At 49.5% G+C, this 22,159-nt stretch overlaps 1 protein-coding gene across 1 annotated transcript in view; it reads right to left on the bottom strand.

Annotated features, from left to right (window-relative positions):
• Positions 1-22,159, bottom strand: part of sspo (SCO-spondin) — a 334,645-nt gene that overhangs the window by 233,437 nt on the left and 79,049 nt on the right. The window contains exons 35-47 of the mRNA XM_063050934.1: positions 20,585-20,735; positions 19,885-20,044; positions 15,685-15,739; positions 13,647-13,865; positions 12,542-12,695; positions 11,964-12,246; positions 11,648-11,717; positions 10,647-10,767; positions 10,144-10,357; positions 6,605-6,746; positions 4,558-4,827; positions 1,932-2,081; positions 1,255-1,434 (exon numbers count right to left, since the gene is read on the bottom strand). Coding sequence (XP_062907004.1) covers positions 1,255-1,434; positions 1,932-2,081; positions 4,558-4,827; positions 6,605-6,746; positions 10,144-10,357; positions 10,647-10,767; positions 11,648-11,717; positions 11,964-12,246; positions 12,542-12,695; positions 13,647-13,865; positions 15,685-15,739; positions 19,885-20,044; positions 20,585-20,735 — 2,169 coding nt within the window. The remainder of the gene's footprint in view (positions 1-1,254; positions 1,435-1,931; positions 2,082-4,557; positions 4,828-6,604; positions 6,747-10,143; positions 10,358-10,646; positions 10,768-11,647; positions 11,718-11,963; positions 12,247-12,541; positions 12,696-13,646; positions 13,866-15,684; positions 15,740-19,884; positions 20,045-20,584; positions 20,736-22,159) is intronic.

The following is a 22,159-nucleotide window of genomic DNA, read 5'->3' as shown; positions in this document are numbered from 1 at the left end:
GCAGGCCAGGGCAGGACATTGTGTAGAACAAGCTGTGGCCCTTGCAACAGGCTCCCCCTCTCCGTGCAGCTAGACTGACACGGTCTGGCACCAGTGGCATCGCAGGAGTTGCCAGCCACTGTTGAACTCAATGGAGGGCTGCCTTAAGGACTCCAGCTCCGGATTGTTCCTTGGGGTTTACTCCTGAAGCTTTTCCAATGAGTGGGTATAGCCGCAAGGCAGCAGAGGTTTGAGATCAGAGATTTCCTTCTCCGAGATGACCTGCCAACCAGCCACCGCTGATGAGCCCCATCTGCCCAAAGTATCTGGTTTTAAGGTGCAAGTAACCTGAATTTACCCCTTCTCCCATTAGTAGAAACTGTCCTGCTGGGCTTAGTAGCTTAGACACGCGTGAAGGCCAGGATGTGGACTTGATTGTCAGAGGCTATTTGAGACACATGCCACTGGAGTATTTAATAGGGTAGTGGGAGCTTATCACCAATACACACAGCCACCCCACCCACCTCAGCCATGGAAACCTTAAGAAAACCCGACTGTTTATAAAACTGAGAGGCATAGATAGGGTAGAGTCAGGATGGAGATGTCAAATACCAGAGGGCATAAGTTTAAGGTGAGACAGGGAAGTTTAAAGGAGGTGTGTGTGGTATTGTTTTTTTGCCCCCACACAGAGGATGGTGGATGCCTGGAACAGACTGTCAGAGGAGGTAGTTTAACAGATACAACATTTAGAGTCATGGACGGGCAGGGAAAGCAGGGGTAGTAACCATGTGCAGGCTTAGTTTATTTGGCATCATTGTCTGCACAGACATGGTGGGACAAAGAGCTGTACTCTTCCATGTTCTAAGTAACCTGTGTTCCAACCCAGGTTCCCCAGGACCCAGGCTGTTATGTATCTGTCCCCCAACCCTGGCCAGCAGTGCTGATGACTTTGGTCATCTTCTTGACCACAGACCCCTGGCTATCTATCTCAGCCTTCTGACCTCTGGTCATCTGCCTTTGACCCCTAACCATCAGCCCCTGGTTACCACTGCCTCATACTTTCATTCAACTTTTCTGCCACTCTACCCAATGACATCCCTGATCCGTCCACCCCCATCTGTAGGTCACCAGCCCTTGGTGCCCAATTTCATGTCTGGTCACCAGTCTTCTCTAGACCTCCGCCCATGTTCCCAGCCACAGAACACATACTGTTCCCCAAACTGGCCCATTCCTGCACAGTGCTTGTTCAAAGCCGTGCCCAGGTCTCTGACCTACCGCAGTCCTTTTCATCAGAACCATCCTGGCAGTCGGTCTGGAGGTCACACGCCTGCTGCTGGGGAAGGCACTCCCCACTGCCACAGGTAAACTGTCTGCTGGAGCAAGCACTTGGATGAATGGTGGAGAATTTCGGTCCCGCGATCCTTGCTGGTGGTGTCACTGAGGCAGGAGACAAACCTGAACACAAGGATCCAGAAATCAGAATGGCCATCCATCCCAGCATGCACTGGCCACAGATGCCGCAATCACTAACAAACTCCTCTAGGTTATTGTTGAATGTATCCTGACTGGTGAGGCAATTCCAGCACACAGGAACAGTAGAATATAGCGTACTCAAATGTTCCCCACAGCATCTACAAGAGGATCTGCCTTAAGAAAGCAGCAACTATCACTAAGGATCCTCACCATCTCGGTTGTGCTCTCTTCACTGTGCTTCTCTGTACCCATGCACAATTAACAGTGGGACACGAATCCCAGAGTGCACCAACCACAGTGCCACCCCTCCCAGAGTACAGTGGACACAGTGCCACCCCTCCCAGAGAACACTGGACACAGTGCCACCCCTCCCAGAGTACACTGGACACAGTGCCGCCCCTCCCAGAGTACATTGGACACAGTGTCACCCATCCCAGAGTACACTGGACACAGTGCCACCCCTCCCAGAGCACACTCACCACAATGCTGTTCATCTGAGCCATCAGGACAGTCAGGATACCCATCACAGACCTGGTCTGAGTCGACGCAGTCAAATGACCTGCACTTGAACTGTCCATCCAGACAGAGAACTCGGAGAAACGGAGGCAAGTCTCCCCAGAATTCCAGACCTGGGAAGGGGTGGGATTGTAGGGTAAAGGTCATACTGTGGAATCACTGAAGTCAACAGCATGTGAAGAGGCCACTTAATTCAATCTGGTCAAAGGTGGGCAGGTCCCTCCTTCTGGCCTGTGACATTGCAACCAGCTGCTTTGTAAATGCAGTTAGTGCTACTGGTACCAACAACTCCAGTCTCCTTTCCACAGTCCTACCACCAACAACCTTCTGGGTGAAAAATAGCTTCCTCCACTTTATTAATTTTTCCACCAATTAACTTCATCAACAGCAATAGATACAGGGTGTACACTCAGCAGGAGAAAAGGACCAGCAGATTACTGGAGGGTATGAGGAGCAGAGGTCACTAAATGTTGTGTCACCTGTAGACAAGGCCAGCGAGGATTGACAAGCTAGCACATGGGATTACTGTCAGTTATACGGCACACAAACAGGCTCTTCAGTCCATTGTGCCTATGGTGACCATCATGCCTATCTGCACTAATCCCACCTGCCTCATTAACTCGATATCTCTCTCCGCCCTGCTCATTCAGGTACTGCTTAAATGTTGTTACTGTTCCTGCCTTCACCACCCCCTCTGGCTGTTTATTCCAGGTATCAAATGCTATGTTTCCCCTCTGAATCATCTTTAAACCTCCTCCTTCTCACCTTAACTCTATGTCCTCTAATTTTAGACCTACCCACCATGGGAGACAGATTGATTACCTACCCATTCATTGATAGGGACAGTCAGCATGGCTTTGTGTAAGGTCGGTCACATCTTACAAACTTGACTGAAATTTTTTGAGGAGCTGACGAAGGTGAATCATGAGGATAGGATAGTGAATGTTGCCTACATGGACTTGAGCAAGGTGTTTGACGAGGTCCCTCGTGGTAGTCTCCCCTACCCCACCATCTCCTCAGTCTCCTGCTGTGCTCCACAGTCAGCTTGCCAGGAGCTTCCATTTTCCCTGTCCATGTTGCTTGCATACCCTTCGACACCCAGGGAACTGGAACTGGAGTGCCACTGATTAGCCGGAATATGTCCTGAACCATCTTTGTCTCCTGCCCACACAGACTCGCTGGCCAACTTGTCACTTCTCTGTGACATCCTCCACCCAGTGTAACCTGTTTAAGCTGGAGGAGGGAGGGTGACGGAAGGTTGGAGGGAGAGTGCAGGGAGCTGTAGCCAAAGAGAGGCAAGAGACGGGAGGCAAGCAGGGGTGAGACGTCCTGTGCCAAGCACTTACTTTGCGTCACCTCAGATGCGCTCGTAGCTTTAACACTGGGACGTGGAAGATCATCAGCCTGTGGTGCAGAGGATGGCCTGGGGGTCGGCAGGCTCCGTCCGGACCCCCCCTGTGTGCTGGATCCTACAGGTGTGGGGAATGAAATGGGCCAAGGAGGCAGTGTTCCTGAAAACACAGTCCAAAGAACCATAGTCAAAAACACCATCAGATACAATGAGAGAGTGGAAGGACAATCGTGTCTCTGGGCACTCAGGGAGCCAGTCGGTGGGGGAGTAGAGTGGGTGTTGGGGGTGGAATTGTTGAGGCTGTGTATGAGATTTGTAAATTTTCGCTGGCCACAGTTGAGGTGCTGAGCGACTAGAGGACTGTAATTGCAGAGATTGATTCCTGGGATGGCAGGACTTTCATATGATGAAAGACTGGATCGACTAGGCTTATACTCATTGGAATTTAGAAGATCAAGGGGGGATCTTATTGAAACGTATAAATTCCTAAAGGGATTGGACAGGCTAGAGCAGGAAGACTGTTCCCGATGTTGGGGAAGTCCAGAATGAGGGGTCACAGTTTGAGGATAAAGGGGAAGCCTTTTAGAATCAAGATGAGGAAAAGCTTCTTCACACAGAGAGTGGTGAATCTGTGGAATTCTCTGCCACAGGAAACAGTTGAGGCCAGTTCATTGGCTATATTTAAGAGGGAGTTAGATATGGCCCTTGTGGCTAAAGGGATCAGGGGGTATGGAGGGAAGGCTGGTACAGGGTTCTGAGTTGGATGATCAGTCATGATCATACTGAATGGCAGTGCAGGCTCGAAGGGCCGAATGGCCTACTCCTGCATCTATTTTCTATGTTTCTATGTTTCTAAAGCAGGGAATCTGGAGTGAGTGGTAGGGAGGTTATTGGAAAGGATTAATCCTCACACGGAACAGCAGAAGTTGTTCAGAATTATGTGGCATGGGCCTGTTTGTGGGAGATCCAGTTGGTCTGATTTAACTTGAGTAACTAAATTTACTGTTGAGGCTTATGTGGACTTCCAAATGGTCTGTGACAAGGTCCCATAGAAAAGGCTATTCCATAACGTTAAAACCCAGGTAATCCAAGACAAATTAGGTCCAAATCTGGCTTGTGTCAGATGGAAACAGGTGACAGTGGACAAGTGTATTGGTCAGAGAAAGATTTAGGATAAAGGACCAAAGCTGGTCCTGGAGTGTGGTAGCAATGTCTGCTCCCAGCTGAAGAACACTCACCACATCCCTCTTCATCAGAAAAGTCCCTACACTCAGCTCTCTGATTGCACAGAGCTGTTGAAGCATTGATGCATTCTCCACTCCTACACTGGAACTCTCCTTGTTGACACAGGCTAGCTGGAAAGGGCCTTGGTGACGCGGTAGTCTGCCATCCTCCGGATCCAGTCCAAGCACTCTGCGAGCCCGTGTCCACAGGGCTCTGTGTGGTGCTGGTCGCAGATCTTTCTGGAACTCCCGGCCCCAGAACATGCTCGTCGGTTGACAGCTGGGCTGCAACATGACCAAACAATTCATTACCTTGTGACACAAAGCCAACAATAACAGGTACGAAAGAGGCAGGCAGCGGTGGGGGGGGGGTCAAAGGTGGGGCTGAGGGGGAAGAAAGAGAGGGAAAGCTGAAGGAGAGATCAAGGGGAAAGAAGGAAGAGGGAGGAGGGAAGATATAATGAGAAGTCGAGGAGAGAGGGGGAAAATGGTGAGAGGGGCAGGGAGAGAGTGAGATGGAGGTGAGAAGGATAGAGGGAGGGAAAAGAGAGTGAGAGAGAGCAGAGAGAGACAGAAGGAGGGTGAGAAGATAGGGAAAGAGAGAAAGCTTGGGTGTAAAGCAACATCTGAAAAGTAGGTGTCTTTTAAAAGAGAGGTAATCATGGTACAGGGCAAGATTAGGGACCTTTGGATGAAAAAGGTTATTAAAGCTTTGATCAGGGAACACAGTAAAGGTTTTAAAAGTACACAGGGACATTGATCAGCTGGGTAAGTGAACTGAGGAATGGTGGCACAGGTCAGAAAGAGTACAGAAAAGATTTACAAAGATGAGCTTGAGGGACTGAGTTACAGAGAGATGTTGACCAGTTCAGGTCTTCATTCGGAGTGGAGAAGAATCTTACAGAGGTGAATATAATGATGAGCAGTATAGGTAGGATGAATGCACTCAGTCTTCATCCCAGGGTTTTGGAATTAAGAACTAGAGGGCACAGGTTTAAGGTGAAAGGGGAGAGGTATAATTGGATCCTGAGGGGCAATTTTTTCACCCAGGTGTTGGGTATATGGAATGAACTGCCAGAGGAAGTGTTTGAAGAGGGTATAAAAAGAAACTTGAACAAATGCATGGATAGGAAAGGTTTAGAGGAATCTGGGTCAAACATGGGCAAATGGGACTAGTTTAGATGGGAATCTTGGTGGCATGGACCAGATGGGCTGAAGGGCCTACTTCTGTGCTGTATAAGGCTGTGACTTTTTAGACCGCACTTGGAACATTGTGTGCCATTTCTGGTTGCCACACCTCGGGGAGAAGATTGTTGCGCTGGATGGTGAGTAGATTCATCAGGATCACACAGAAAATGCTGGAGGAATCCAACAGGCCAGGCAGCATCTATGGAAAAGAGAACAGTTGACGTTTTGGGCCAAGACCCTTCGGCAGGACTGGTGAAGGGTCTCGGCCTGAAACGTCAACCATACTCTTTTCCATAGATGCTGCCTGGCCTGCTGAGATCCTCCAGCATTTTGTGTGTGTTGCTTGGACTTCCAGCACCTGCAGATTTTCTCTTGTTTGAGATTCATCAGGATGTTGCCTGGTCTAGAGGGCTTTAGTTATGGGGAGAGATGGGACAGGTTGAGCTCATTTTCCTTCGAACACAGAAGGCTGAGGGATGTCCTGGATTCGATGTATAAAAGTAGCAGATATAGATAGGATGGGAGGTGGGAATCTTTCCCCCAATTTAGAGGTGAGAAAAACCAGAGGGCACAAGATTAAGGTGAAGGGAAGGAGTTTTAAAGGAGATCTGGTTGATATCTCAAACTCACTGCCAGATGAGGTGGGGGAATCAGATATAGTCACTGCACTTAGAAGACAGACACTTCAAAAAGTGAGGTGTGGACAGGTTCAGTCCGAAGGTGGGCCAATGGGACTAGAGTAGATGGGCACAAAGGTGGGTAGGGATTCAGTTGGCTGAGGAGCCTGTTTATGTGCTGTACAAATGTACTGTTGTATGAGAGAAAGGAGTGGAGGGGGAGAGCAAGGGGAATCTGGCTTGTTTCTGTCACTTACTCCAGGGACAGCCCAGAATCTCAGTGCGCAGGAAGATCCCATTAACTTGACGGACTGGAATAATCCTCAGGTAACGAGCGAAGATCAGCTGCTTGAGGTCCCGCCTCACTGGCGTGTTACTGTCAGAATTTGCTCCAAGAATCTGGAACCCGATGATTTGAGTTAAACTAAATGTCCACAAGAGGTCACTGCAGAATGACTGAAATGACTATCAGGAGAACGCGTGGGTCCCTCAGTTCCACAACTGCTCCACCATTCAAATGAGATCAAAGCCGATCTAGACTTGGCCTCAAGAACACTTCCCCACTCGCTCTCCAAATCCTGACTCCCTTGTAGTTTGATATGTCAGTCACCACTCTGAATATATTCAGTAATTCTGTCTCCGCTGTTCACTGTGAGCGAATTCCAGAGGTTCTTCACCTTCTATGAGAAGAATTCCTCCTCATCTCAGGCTGAAGCTATTGTCCCTGATTTTAGTTACCCCGTCCACCCCTTTCACTAGTTAATGTTTCAATAAAAACTCTCTTCATTCCTTATTCAGCTATGCTTTCATTATCTGCTGTTTGTGGGAGCTTGCTGTATGTACATTGACTTCCGTATTCCCAAGGCTTATGTTGGATGTGTCCGTCTGCAGCACCTGGGATCTGTAATCGCCTCTTTCAGAATCATAAATGGTTACAACAGGTCTGGATACCATTCAGCCTTTGCAATGTGTGCCAGTTCTATGTAGGAGGAATCCAGCTCATCACCCCTTTATTCCACCCTCTGATACCCTCCCAACAGGTCCCCTCGGGTTCCCACTCCCCCAGGTCCCTTGTTGCGTTCCCACTTCCCAGACCCCACATCAGCGTTTTCTGTTCAACCTGACCCTATTTATCCACGTTGTGCATTCCAGGCACTAATTCCGTTTGTTTTTGCTTTGCCCTGGTCCCTCATTCCTGCACCAATAGGAAAGGTTTCTTTTCAACGTCTTTGTACCCTTCCCAGTTAAACCATATAAATATGGTTTAAAATATCTCCATCAGAATACCTGACAACCTCCTCTTTTCCTAGCTCCCACAAATCAATCCACACAGCTGAAGACCCTCACTCCTAGAACAAGTTCTTGTGCACCCTCTCCAATGCCTTTCCTAAAGCATGGAAATATGAACAAAATACTCTAGCTGTGGAGTATTCTATAAGTGAGCCAATATTTTATAGGACTCACCATGACTTCCTTGCACTTGTATTCTGAGCATCTAATTATGAAGTCCAGATCCATTATACTTTCTCAACCACACTCAAACTTTCTAATAAAGTTCAACAGTGTAGACGTAGAGAAGGTGTTTCACCAGGTTTGGTGTAGAATCTATGGAAGGAAGTACAGTCAACATTTCAGGCCACAATCCTTCAGCAGGACTGGAGAAAAAAGTGCTGAGGTGTCGACTGTACTGTTTTCCATAGACGCTGCCTGGCCTGCTGACTTCCTCCAGCATTTTGTGTGTGTTGCTCGGATTTCCAGCATCTGCAGATTTTCTCTTGTTGGTGTAGAACCTGAGGTGACAGTCTAAAACATAACGATCACTCACACATGACAGAGAGAAGAATTTCCTTCTCCAAGAGAATGGTGGCTCTCTGAAATTCAGATAGGATGAACAATTTTTGAGATTAAGGGAACCTGGGGATAGTTCAGGGAAGTGCATTGAGGGAAATCAGCCAGGATGCTATAGAATGGTGGGACAGGAATGAGGGGCTGAAAGGTAACTCTGTCTCTAGTTCCTATGTCCGTAAGCTGGCCTGTGAAGTGTGAACATGTGTCACAGTAGCTCCTGCTTTTGTACCCCTGACAGAAGCATTGGCATTGCCTCTCCTTGCTCTGCCATCTTCACTTTGACGTCTGTTACTCAGTTCATCCGCACACTGAACAGGGCATCAGTATGGTGAGGAGCAGTAGTACTGGTACTGATTCTGGGAACTGTGTGTACAGAACTGACCTCTCACTGCAACCTCCACCTCCCATTGACTGTGCTGATTTCCTTCTGGGATACCACACCCTGTCTTTTCATGCCCTCAATCTGATCTCAAGCCTATCATGTGACACCTTATTAAACTCTTCTGGAAGTCCACACTGGGCACAATTATCCCATTGACACTCTCCTTTACTTCAGCAAAAACCTCAACAAATTAGTGAGATGTGATTCACAATAAAAGTCAAAGTTGGCTGTGCAGGTTGACTCTGTGGTTAAGAAGGCATACGGTGTATTGGGCTTCATCAATTGTGGGATTGTGTTTGGGAGCCGAGAGGTAACATTGCAGCTCTATAGGACCCTGGCCAGACCACACTTGGAGTACTGTGCTCAGTTCTGGTCACCTCACCACAGGAAGGACATAGAAACCATAGAAAGGGTGCAGAGGAGATTTACAAAGATGTTGCGTGGATTGGGGAGCATGCCTTATGAGAATAGGTTGAGTGAACTCAGCCTTTTTTCCTTGGAGCGACAGAGGATGAGAAGTGACCTGATAGAGGTGTGTAAGATGATGAGAGGCATTGATCGTGTGGATAGTCAGAGGCTTTTTCCCAGGGCTGGAATGCCTAGCACAAGAGGGCACAGTTTTAAGGTGCTTGGAAGTAGATACAGAGGAGATGTCAGGGGTAAATTTTTTATGCAGAGAGTGGTGAGTGCGTGGGATGGGCTGCCAGTGACGGTGGTGGAGGCAGATACTACAGGGTCTTTTAAGAGAATCCTAGATAGATACATGGAGCCTAGTAAAATAGAGGGCTATGGGTAACCCTAGGTAGTTTCTAAGGTAAGGACATGTTCGGCACAGCTTTATGTATTGTGCTGTAGGTTTTCTATGTTTATATGTTTCTGTGTTATCTAACCATTCTCTACTAACTCAGTATCTGACAACTGTTTCCAGAATCCTCTCTAATGCCAAGTCAATTGATTTTGGCTCCTGGGTTTAATCTCATGTCCTTTCTTGAACGAGGGTGAAGCATTTACAATTTTCCAGTCATTACCCTTGAATCAGAAGGTGTTTGGGAGATTGTGGATGAGGCTCTGCAGTTCCCTGCCTTCCAAACCTTAGTGACTGAACCAGGTCTGTCACTTATCTCACATCTGAACACCACCCTCAGCCTCAGGCGTTGGTGGGGAGACAGGGAAGGGTTTTTTCACTCTGACCTGGGCAAATATACAGAGAAACCAATCACCAGTCAGCTGACTTGCAGGTGTTCCCAGGCAAATATTCAGAATACTGCAGCATGGATACAGCTGCCCACCCTCAACACTACGTGTATATAGCACGTTGCTTGTAATGCATGGTCAGAAATGTGCATCCTGAAATGCCTGCAACACATGGTCTGTAATAGCTGTCCTGCAATGATTCTAACACATGATTGGTAAAGCCTGTCCTTCAGTGATTTAGCGCATGGCTTGAAATACCCATCCCTTAATGCTCATAACACATAGCCTGTAACTTCTGCCCAGTATCATCCATCCTGTCAGCCTGCCCCGTAAGGGATGGCCTGTAACAATCCCCACCATGATGCTGCCTACCTGGGGAGGCATTGTCCAGTCTGTTGTACCAGTATAATTTACAAAGTGGATCCCATCGTAACTGGACATGAGCCTGTAGTGGGTGACGAAGCCTCCTGATCGACTCCCTCCCTGGGTAATCACACCGGATATGAATGTTGGCACCAGGAAATCCACCTGGAAGTAAGGACTGGGATCCCCATCCTCTGGACTCCAGCCGGGCTCCAGCTTCAGTCTGAAAGACAAAGAACTAAGTCACTTACACCTTCAGTGACCTAACCCCTGACCATAACCCAGGTCAGCTGACTGCGCCCCAAGTCAGTGATCCAACCTCTGACCTTGTCCCCAGCTCAGTGACCTCACCCCTTGACCATGTCTCAGGTCAGCAGCCCGACCCCTGACCCAGTCCTGGGTAAACGGCCACTGACCATGCCTTGCCCTATCTACCCATCTGCTCCTGCATCCAGAGAGACGGCTCTCTGACTCCCTGGCTGGGCAGCAGATAATGGGAAGGGCTCACTCACATGTTGGGGATGATGTTGAGACGTCCGGCATCGGGAGGGTTACTCTCCCGGGATGAGGAGGCACTTAGCTGCTGGTAACGGATCCGGCCATCCTCCAGCCCCAGCGGCTTGTCACAGGGACCTGAGGGGAGGAGCAGAGGTCAGTGGTAGCAGAGAAAGGGTCACGGGGAAGGGAGAAGGGGAGAGAGAGGATCGGGGAAGGAGGAGAAATTGGACAAAAAGGAGGAAGGAAAGAAAAGAGAGTGGCAAAGGGAAATGGGGAAGATGGAGAGTTGAGATGGGGAGAGGGAGGGAGCAGGAGAGGGGTGGGAAGGGAGATGGTTTATGGGCAGGGAGAAGAGTTGGGATTGAGGGTGGGAGAGCGAGTTGTACAGAGAGGAGAAAGGTGTGCAGGAGAGGGGAAGAGGAGAGGAGGTGGGAAAGGAAGGGAGTGGGAGATGGCGTGTGGAGAAGGGGGATGAGTAGAGGAAAAGTAGAATGGATGGAGGAGGGAGAGGGAGCGGGGGAGAGGAGAAGGAATCGGTGGGAGAGGGAGAGAGCAGGGAGGGAGAGGGAGGGGAGGGGAGGAGAGGAGAAGGAATCGGTGGGAGAGGGAGAGAGCAGGGAGGGAGAGGGAGGGGAGGGAGGGGGGAGGGGAGGAGAGGAGAGGAGAAGGAATCGGTGGGAGAGGGAGAGAGCAGGGAGGGAGAGGGAGGGGAAGGGAGGAGAGGAGAAGGAATCGGTGGGAGAGGGGGAGAGCAGGGAGGGAGAGGGAGGGGAGGGAGGGGGAGGGGAGGAGAGGAGAGGAGAAGGAATCGGTGGGAGAGGGGGAGAGCAGGAAGGGAGAGGGAGGGGAGGAGAAGGAATCGGTGGGAGAGGGGGAGAGCAGGAAGGGAGAGGGAGGGGAGGAGAAGGAATCGGTGGGAGAGGGGGAGAGCAGGGAGGGAGAGGGAAGGGAGCAGCAGGATGGGTGAGGATACATTGGAGTTGCTGCATTGCGGTCAGGGACTGTACGACTGTACCAGGGGGCTGAGGCCGGGAAATGGGCCCTGATGACCTATTCTCTCTCCGCTCCTCAGTCCTGGGCTCCATCTGTGAAGAGGTAGGGAGAACAAGACAGTGAGCACTGGAACTCACCAGCCATCCCTGAACCCTTCCCTTCCCCTTTCACCAATCCCTCCTCCACAATCTGCTGCCAAATGCTCAGGGAGGGGGTAACCCAGTGAAAGGCCTGTTGGAGGAGCCAGCATTGGGCCAGCTGCTCACAGCACGACTCTCCTGGGCACCTCACCCTGTCCCAGGTCCCAGAAGCAGCCGCAGCAACAGGCTCAGACCCACCTGGGTGAAGGGGGTGGCCGCTGGCTCTCCAACCCTTGGTCTGGGAGATGTGTGCTCCTGCTCAGGTTGATGTGCCTCAGTGAGATCTGAACCTCGGCTTGGAGGAACAAGGGTGGTTTTCGATGAGACGTCAGCGGATGGTCCGATGATAGCCCAGTGCCCAGTGTCTGTGGTGGGCAGGGCACCACTCACAGGAGTCCTCGGTGATGTGTCCTGCGAGCCTGACTGGTGGTCAGTGCTGCGGGACTCCTGAGCCGTGACCATTTTCCTACCCTGTGTGGTGCTGGGAGAGAGAGAGAAGGCATTGGTCAGTCAAGGAGGGAGGGCGGGAGTTGCTGCAGGAAGCTATAGGGCAGTGGTGGGGTGGGGGGGTTAGACATTGAGGAGATGTTACTGGTCAGTCAGGGAGTGAGGGCAGGAGTTGCTGCAGGAAGCTATAGGGCAGTGGTGGGGTGGGGGGGTTAGACATTGAGGGGATGTTATTGGTCAGGGAGGAAAGAGACTGGTGGGGAGGGGCTATGAAAGGCCACTCTCTGCTTCCTCCCACAGTACTGGTCCATGGGGACCAGCTGTGTTACCTGGAGAAGACACAGCCGATCTCATCAGTACCATCACTGCAGTCAGAGTGCCCATCACATCTCTGGGACACAGACACACATGTCCCATTCGCTCTACAGCGAAACTCCGACTGTAGACAGCCTGTTGAACCCAACATGGTCGGGGGAACCGTTCCTGAGGGATCAACAACTCTTGGTTACAGGAGCATCTGCAAAATGCAGCCACACTCACCCAATGCACGTTCACAGCCCACTCACCCAGCGCACGCTTGCCGCACACTCGCCCTGCACACTCACCCAACACACACTCACATACAGACGACACATTTGCTGATCCTGCATACTCCACTCCAGCATTTCTAAAGACATTCAATAGGAGTGTCCAGATGAAAGGTCTCAACCTGAAACCTTGACTTTCCATTTCCCTCCACAGATGCTACCTGACACATCAGGTTCCTCCAGAAGCTTCTACTTTCCCCTCCTGCACTGAATTATCCTCTCAGCATCTACCCTCTCCAGTACTCCACAAGTCATAGAGGCAAGTTACTCAGGAGCAGGCCCTTTGGACCAACATGTTCATGCTGACTCTGTGCTCAATATTTTCCCTTAAATGGGAAAAGAAACCGCTAGAAAGACCCAACAGATCAGGCAGCAACTCTGGAGAGAGAAAAGAGTGAATGTTTTAGGTTAACAGTTATGTCTTGTTTATTCCAAATTTCGGAGATGACTGCTCTGCCCTCTACCCCAACCTAGTGTATCTTCTCTGAACTGCCCCATGTTCAAACACTCCTCCTTAAACAGGGAGAGCAGAACCGTACACAGCAAGTGTAGCAAGTCTTCCTCAATTTGATGCTCCATCTCTTGAAACAGAGACCATCTTGCTGCACATTACAGCTTTGCATTTCCATCTGAGAATCGGCAGTCTCTCCCAACCGCAGCAACCTACAGTATTTCTCTGATTGAACAACGTTCTTACAGTGTGGATAACTTTACAGTATCCCCATTTGCCAGCTTCTCCCCAGAAACTAAACTTACCACATCTCTTTGTAGACTCTGGTCCTCCACACTCAGAGTCTGACCTGTAACCTGCCCTCCGACCCTTACCCTGAGCAGGGGAGAGACTCACCACAGTACAGCTCATCCGAAGCATCTCCACAGTCATTGACTCCATCACATACACGTCCTGCAACTCCAGCCTGAACACAGTGACCATTGTGACAGCGGAACTCCCCATTCCGGCAGCCGGCTGTGCTGGTTGGAGGTAAAGTCATCTCTCCTGGAGCAGTCGGGGTAGCAGAGCCCACCTCTGGGAAGCCAGAGGTATTGGATGGATAGGTGGGTTCCTCTAGACCAGGAGACCAGAGGACAATGTCAGTGCATTCTGTTGGTTACTCTCTGAATCTGATGGTCCAACTTGTCCTTTTGCACTCTTCCATCGAACCAATAGATCCCACAAAAGTCGTGGGTGTAATGGACAATGAGGGAGGTTGTCCAAGGCTTTGGCAGGATACAGATTAGGTGAAAAGGTTAGAAGAACTTTAGTGGATAAAGTTTAATCCAAAAGAGTGGGATGTGAAACATTTTAAGAAGTTAGAAAAAGGGAGTACATGTAGAGTAAATGATAGGTATCTATGAGGAATATTGAACAGAGAAACTTCAGGATTCCCTGAAAGTGGTGGTACTGGTGGAGAGGGTGGTGAAGGGGGTGCTCATCTTACCTTCATGAAATGGTGCATGGAATATAGAGGTTGGATTGTTACAGCTTCACAGGTTATATTGCACATGGAGTACTATGTGCAGATGAGGTTAGCACATCATAGGAGACAAGTACTGTGACGACAATGAAGGAAGTTATGAGGATTTACAAATGAGTCTTGATTAGCTGGGTAATTCGCTGAGGAATGGCAAATGGAGTTATATTCAGATAAGGACAACGTATTTTATGAAGGCAAATCCAGGTCTGTCTTCCTTAGTGAATGGTAGGGCCCCGAGGAGTGATGTAGAACAGTAGGATCTAGAAATACAAGTACACAGTTCTCTGAAAGTGAAATTACAGGTAGACAAGATGGTAAATTCACTTGGCATGCCAGCTTTCATTGAGTACAGAACTTGAGCTACGTTGCAGTTCTACAAGATGTCAATGAGGCCACATTTGGAGTATTGAGTTTGGTTTTGGTCACACTGTTATAGGAAAGATGCAATTAAGGTGGAAAGAGTACTAATGAGATTTATGAAGATGCTGCCAGGATTTGAGAGACTAATTTATTATGAGAGGTTGAGCAGGTTGGGACTTTATACGTTGAAGCATGGTAGAATTACAGGTGATCTTATAGTAGGGCATCGACAGGGTGCATATTTACTATCTTTTCCCCAGGGTTGGAAAATCAAGAAATATAGGCCATGGGTTTAAGGTGAGATGGGAGAGACTTACTAGAAACTTGAGGGGCAGTATTTTCACCCAAAGAGTGGACAGAATAAGGAATGAGCAGTCAGCAAAAGTGGTAGAAGCAGATACATTAACAACAGTTAAAATACAGTTGTACAGGTACTTGAATAGGAAAGTTTTAGAGGAACGTGGGCCAACGAGACAAATGGGACTAGCTTGGATGGGAACCTTACTCTGCATGAACCACTTGGTCTGAAGGACCTGTTTTGTGCTGAATGATTATACAGAAAGAATACAGAGGATGTTGGCTAGACTGGAGGACTGGGTAAATGGGCAGAGAATGGATAGGCCAGGCTTGTGTTCCCTGTTGGGAAAGAACTGAGAGGGGTGCCTCATCAAGGTAACTAAGATTGAACAGTAAGTGGTGTCAATCGGGTACGTAGATAGTTAGAATCTTGACCCCACAGTAGGGGTATAACAAACATGGTGAAAGTAAAGGGAAATTTTTTTTTTTTTAAAACAGAAGGTGGTGTGATATCTGGAACTTACTGACAGAGGAACAGCCACAATCAGCACAGTGAGTAGACATTTATACAGGCAGGTACCGAAGGATACGATCCTATTGCAGGCAAATTGGATTAGTGAGGATGGGTTAAAAAGGTTGTGCTGGGCTGAAGAACCTGTTTCTGTGCTATGACCACAACTCCCCAACTTTCCTCAGTGACATTTCTTCCCCAAGGATGCAGAGTTCCTGTGAACTGCTTTCCCTCCTCCTCACCTGGCTTGGCACAGTAACAGCATCTCTCTGCCGATCCTTCAATCAGTCGCTGACCCTGTGGGGAAACGTTACAGGTTAGTGTGATCCTGCAACCCACGCTCCCCCACCATTCGACCAAAGCCGGAGGAACCACAACAGTATTACTCATTCATGCTGTTCCATCTGCTCTTTTCCACCTTCGCCCACGCTCATCCGTTCCACCTCTTCCCACCTGCCTAACCTCATTCATCCAGGCTCCCATCACCACAGTGATGCTGCTCTGACCCCTCTCAGTGACCAAGCCCTTCTATAATGGTCCCCGTGCCTCCTGGGGTTACTGCATGTTGTCTTGTGGATCACGGACGCCTCCCAAGAAAGGGTTCGCCAAGACTGGGATCCAAGGATCAGCAGATTGGGAATGATTGGGAAACTCGGTCCAGGTTAGGAAATCAAGGATCACAGGGTGCGGTTCCTTTTGTATGATAGTCCCTGGCCACAGTGGATCAAAGACCCAACGCACTTGGAAAGACCAATCAAGGAAGAAATTGTGAGGTGATCACAAAAGCTACAAATGTCTAGGATGGGAGACAACAGCTAAAGCAGTAATTACCCAGGAACAAGGTGCAGGGGAAACTGCTTTGTAAAGAGGGAGGAATCCGGGAAAATTACAGCCACAGAGCTAATTTTTTAGTTTGTTTAGACTTGGGTCCTCAGGGTCTGATGGCCTTCACCCCAGGGTTTCATGTGCATAGTTAGGTAGACAGTTCCAAACTCCCCTCATTTTGGAGAAAATTCCATTAGAGTGGAAAATAACAAATGCAAGATTCTGTATTCAAAAAGAGATCAAGTCAGGAAGCATTTCAGCACATGTCACAGAGAGACTGATAGAAACCTTCACTAAAGATGTGATAGCAGGAATCTTGGAAAAATTCAAGGTATTCAGACCCCATCAAATGGTCTTGTGAACAGAAAGTGATGTTTGACAACTTTATTTGGCTTCTTTGATGAAGTGACCTGCAGCGTCAGTAATGAGAACCAGTATAACCATTCATATACTGTAACTCAGTTTCCAGAAGGCATTCAATAATGTGCCATAAACAAAGATTATTCCTGAAAATAACAGCTCATTGAATGGAGGTAGCAAGATGATGTGGGCAAAGGAAACGAGGAGCCAACACAAACTGGAACCAATATCTGAACCCTAACATTTTCCCATTGATATGAATGACTTAATGATGGTGCAGAAGGTGTGGGTGATCAATGTGCTGTTGACACAGACATACGCAGAATGCAGGAGGCTACAGAGGGGTGCAGGTAAGTTGCACGAGTGTAAAGATTTAGCACATGTAGTAGAGTATGAGAAAGTGTAAAACTGCCCATTTTAGCATGACCTAAATGGTGAGAGAGTACAGAACCCCAAAATACAGAGGAACCTGGAAGCAGACAATTGAGGTTTTACCTGGAAACGTGGGTTGCCTACAAGGAAAGGCTACACTTGTACGTGCTGGAGATAGGGGGGGGGGGTGCATGTGACTGAAATGGATCAGATCAATAGGCTAACAGGTAATAGGCTAACAGATCCTGGGTAAAAAGTGAATAGTAGATTACTGCAGGAACACAGGAGCGTGGATGAGATGACCATCAGATCAATAGAAAATGGTGCACCCAGATCAAGCAGCTGACTGTGGGAGGTGTGTGATCTTACCCATCGTGTGTCTAGAGGAGGTTTAACTGTGGCGTTACCTGCAGGATGGCTGATCCGAGTTTCCACTTTGCTGGGATTGTAATTGAAGATGTAGTTACTCAGTATGAGGTGCTGGACTGTCTCGTTGCCATCTGTTATACAGATGGTGCCATTGGAAATGGTGGTTTTAGGTTATAGAAGAGTACAGCACAGGAACAGGTCATTTGGCTCACAGTGTTGTGCCAAACCAATTAAATGGCTAACTAAACTAATCTCTTACACAATGTCCATATCCTTCCATTTTCCTCACATTCACATACCTATCAAAACATCTGTTAAATCTCCCTAATGTTTCTGCCTCTACCACCACCCGGGGCAAGTTCCAGGCACCCATCACTCTGGTGTAATGCTTGCCTCTGAACTCCTTTAACATTACCCCCTCTCACCTTAAATGCATGCCCTCTGCTAACCATATAACCATGTAACCATTACAGCACGGAAACAGGCCATCTCAGCCCTTCTAGTCTGTGCCAAACGCTTACTCTCACCTAGTCCCACCGACCTGCACTCAGCCCATAACCCTCCATTCCTTTCCTGTCCATATACCCTATCCAATTTTCTTTTAAACGACAACATCGAACCTGCCTCAACCACTTCTGCTGGAAGCTCGTTCCACACAGCTACCCCTCTCTGAGTAAAGAAGTTCCCCCTTGTGTTACCCCTAAACTTTTGCCCCTTAACTCTCAACTCATGTCCTCTTGTTTGAATCTCCCCCACTCTCAATGGAAAAAGCCTATCCATGTCAACTCTATCTATCCCCCTCATAATTTTAAATACCTCTATCAAGTTCCCCCTCAACCTTCTACGCTCCAAAGAATAAAGACCCAACTTGTTCAACCTTTCTCTGTAACTTAGGTGCTGAAACCCAGGTAACATTTGAGTAAATCTTCTCTGTACTCTCTCTATTTTGTTGACATCTTTCCTATAATTTGGTGACCAGAACTGTACACAATACTCCAAATTTGGCCTCACCAATGCCTTGTACAATTTTAACACTTTTTTTTTTAACTCCTATACTCAATGCTCTGATTTATAAAGGCCAGCATACCAAAAGCTTTCTTCACCACCCTATCCACATGAGATTCCACCTTCAGGGATCTATGCATCATTATTCCTAGATCCCTCTGTTCTACAGCATTCCTCAACGCCCTACCATTTACCCATGTATGTCCTATTTTGATTAGTCCTACCAAAATGTAGCACCTCACACCTATCAGCATGATTTCATCTTAGACATTTCAACCCTAGGAAGAAAAAAACATTGTCTCTCTACTCTATCTATGCCTCGCATAATCTAATAAACCTCAATCAGATCTCCCTTAGCCTCCACCGCTTCAAAGAAAACAAACGAAGTTTGTCTCACCTCTCCTGATAGCACATGCTCTCTAATCAAGGCAACACCCTGGTAAATCTCTTCTGCTCCCTCTCCAAAGCCTCGACATCCTCTCCAGTTGATTCCTCTGGTCAAACGTTTCCTGGTCGAAACGCTCTCAATTTGGCCTGAGTCATGGGGAGAGAGTGTCTGGAGACTGAGGAGACGTTTCAAAGTGCTTGTAAAATGAAGGCTGAAGGGGGAGGGCTAATTTCATTTAGCAGAGATCAGTAACTAGTAACATCTTTCACGTGTGAAACATGCAGAGACGGAAGAGGAGGACTTGGCCCCAAAGGTCAGTTGTGGTGGGGAGGTGGGGGAAATCAGAAACCCTCCGAGTGAGAGAGTGGGAGATAGAAATTGTTGCAATTTGCAACATACCCAGGTCAACAAGAACTCTGCCATGGACAGTCCCAAGCCCGGCTGTGAAAGGAGGAAGTTTGGGCTTGGGGGTAAAACCCCTGTGCTACAGAAATGCCAACAGAAGCTCCAAAGACCTCATCCCAAGAGAGGAAGGATGTTCGAAGATGGGTTACACTTGGGAACAACTTGAAAAACTGGCCCAGGATAAGGGACTCTAGTGAGCAGCTGTCAGCGGACTATGCCCCAGTAGGGGTGTTGGGCTTAAGAAGAAGAGGACCCAAGTCGACAATGAAAGGGGAACTGAAAACTGGGACTAACAGGTCAACTTGGGCATGTTGAGGGGAGAGGGGAGCGAATGATTCATTTTCATCCTGTGAATTTCTAGGAACTGTCAGATCTCATGGCTTTGAAGAGGATGCAGAGTGACTTATTGGAGTGGTAAATGCCCCCCTTTCCTGTGGAGACACAGGAGAAGCTGGGACTGTTTGCCTTAGAGGGGAAAGGCACAGGGAGATGTGTCGAGGAATAGGTTTGATGGAGCTGTTTGCTTTAGGAGGGTGGGAACCCAGAGGAACAGGGTGAAGGGAATCAGTAACATAGCTGGGGTGAGGAGGTGGATGCTCTTCTTTCAGACTCCAACAACCCATCTCTCCATGTCAATCCCACTAATACCCTAATACTGTACCAGAACATTTCAATCGTTACCCCTCCCCCCCACCAAACTACTGCATAGACACCTTACCTGTGGACAGCCAGCTGCAGTGTGGGGACAGTATGTGGAGCAATCAATTTGCTGCTCTTCCAAACACTGACAAACTTCACACTGTCCGACCCGCCAACGCTCACCCATCACAAAGGACCTGCCCTGGGAGATGCAGTCCTGGCAAGCTGCAGTCTGACACCTGAACAGAGAGGCAATGATGGTAAAGGGAGAAAGGACCATCGGAGTGCCCCCAAACACAGCTACTCAGGCAGCAAATCAGACCAGAACCCCAACCCTAACACATCCCAGGATCTCATCTCCAATCCCAAACCACAACATAACAAACATAGGACTCAGACTCAAACCCTGCTGTAATCCTGGATCTTAATATGGGCCCAGGACTAATACCAATCCATCGTCTCAAATCTGAGGTTTTTAGCCACAAAACTACCTGAGGAGCTGTTCCCAAACCCAATCCAGAGAGGATCTCCACTCCAACATTTGACCCTAATTTCAACAAAAAGCAAGTCCTTTACACTGGACTCTAACCCCAGCCATCAAAAGCCCAACCTCAAGAGCAGGAATAACAAGTACTCGCAAGCCAAGAATCACAACTGCGAACTGGTGATCCCAACCCAAACCTGATCCCAAGGCCCCACCCAGCACAATGATTTAAACCCAAGCCCCAAGGCCAGTTGCATTCCCTGGTCTCCTGACCCCATTTGTCGCTGGGAGTTACCTGCGAGCCTTGCGGTAAATGCCACGGCACTGGTTCCCCTGTCCATGCTGCTTGGGGTTGTTGGGGCTGCGGAATGACCACTGAACACTCTGGACTCCACAAGGTCCCAGGCACTCTCCCCAGGGAGACCAATTCGACCAGCCGCAGTCCACTGGGGCCAACAGAGGACAAACCGTTTGGTCAGAGTCGGACCGCAGGTGAATGTCCCCAGAAGTTCCCACTGACCAAGGTCTCAGACCCACGATTACCCTTCCCACACTCCCTGCTCAATCACAGCTTGCTCCCCATCTACAGGCAACCCCACCTCACACTACCTCAGCACCCTCCCACACTATTCACCCCCACATCAACCCTCCCCACCTCACACCCCTTCCTCTTGCACCATCCAGCACCCTCCCCATCCCACACCATTCACCCTGACACCATCCCTCCCCCTCCCCTTCCGAACACCCTCCATCCTCCTACTCACCTTCCTCCCATACTCATCACCCTCACACCAACCCTCTCCGTCCCATCCCACTCCTTCCCTCCCCGTCCCACACCATTCACTCTGTTACCATCCCTCCCTCATTCCCTCACATCTCACACCTTCCCTCCGCTTCCAAACACCCCTCATCCTCATACTCATCATCCTCCCACCAACCCTCTCCATCCCATCCCTCTCCCTCGCCATCCCACACCATTCACTCTTGCACCACCCTTCCACCTCCTCCTTCCCTCCTACATTCTCTCACTCCTGACACACCCTCCCTCCGCTTCCTACACCCCCTCACCCTCCCACACCTCTCTCCTTTTACACGCCACACTCCCCCAACCCATCTAAGCACAGCCCAACCCCGCACTGACACGGCGTTACCCTCCGCCCATGGCCTCATCACCCGCCTCACCCTTTGTCTGTGATCCCATCACCCCACCCCACCTGTGACCCTCGACACCGCGCTCTCACCCTCCGCCTGTGACCCTCGACACCGCGCTCTCACCTCTGCCTGTGACCCTTGACACTGCACTCTCACCCTCCGCCTGTGACCCTCGACACCGCGCTCTCACCCTCCGCCTGTGACCCTCGACACCGCGCTCTCACCTCTGCCTGTGACCCTTGACACCGCACTCTCACCTCTGCCTGTGACCCTGGACACCGCGCTCTCACCCTCCGCCTGTGACCCTTGACACCACACTCTCACCCTCTGCCTGTGACCCTCGACACCATACTCTCACCCTCCGCCTGTGACCCTTGACACCGCACTCTCACCTCTGCCTGTGACCCTGGACACCGCGCTCTCACCTCTGCCTGTGACCCTTGACACCGCACTCTCACCTCTGCCTGTGACCCTGGACACCGCGCTCTCACCTCTGCCTGTGACCCTTGACACCGTACTCTCACCCTCTGCCTGTTACCCTCGACACTGCGCTCTCACCCTCCGCCTGTGACCCTCGACACTGCGCTCTCACCCTCCGCCTGTGACCCTCGACACCACACTCTCACCCTCCACCTGTGACCCTCAACACTGCGCTCTCACCCTCTGCCTGTGACCTTTGACACCGCGCTCTCACCCTCTGCCTGTGACCCTCGACACT

The sequence above is a fragment of the Mobula hypostoma genome, chromosome 1, assembly GCF_963921235.1.
Source record: "Mobula hypostoma chromosome 1, sMobHyp1.1, whole genome shotgun sequence".
NCBI classification, from domain to species: Eukaryota; Metazoa; Chordata; class Chondrichthyes; order Myliobatiformes; family Myliobatidae; genus Mobula; species Mobula hypostoma.
This window is presented reverse-complemented; position numbering and strand designations above follow the sequence as displayed.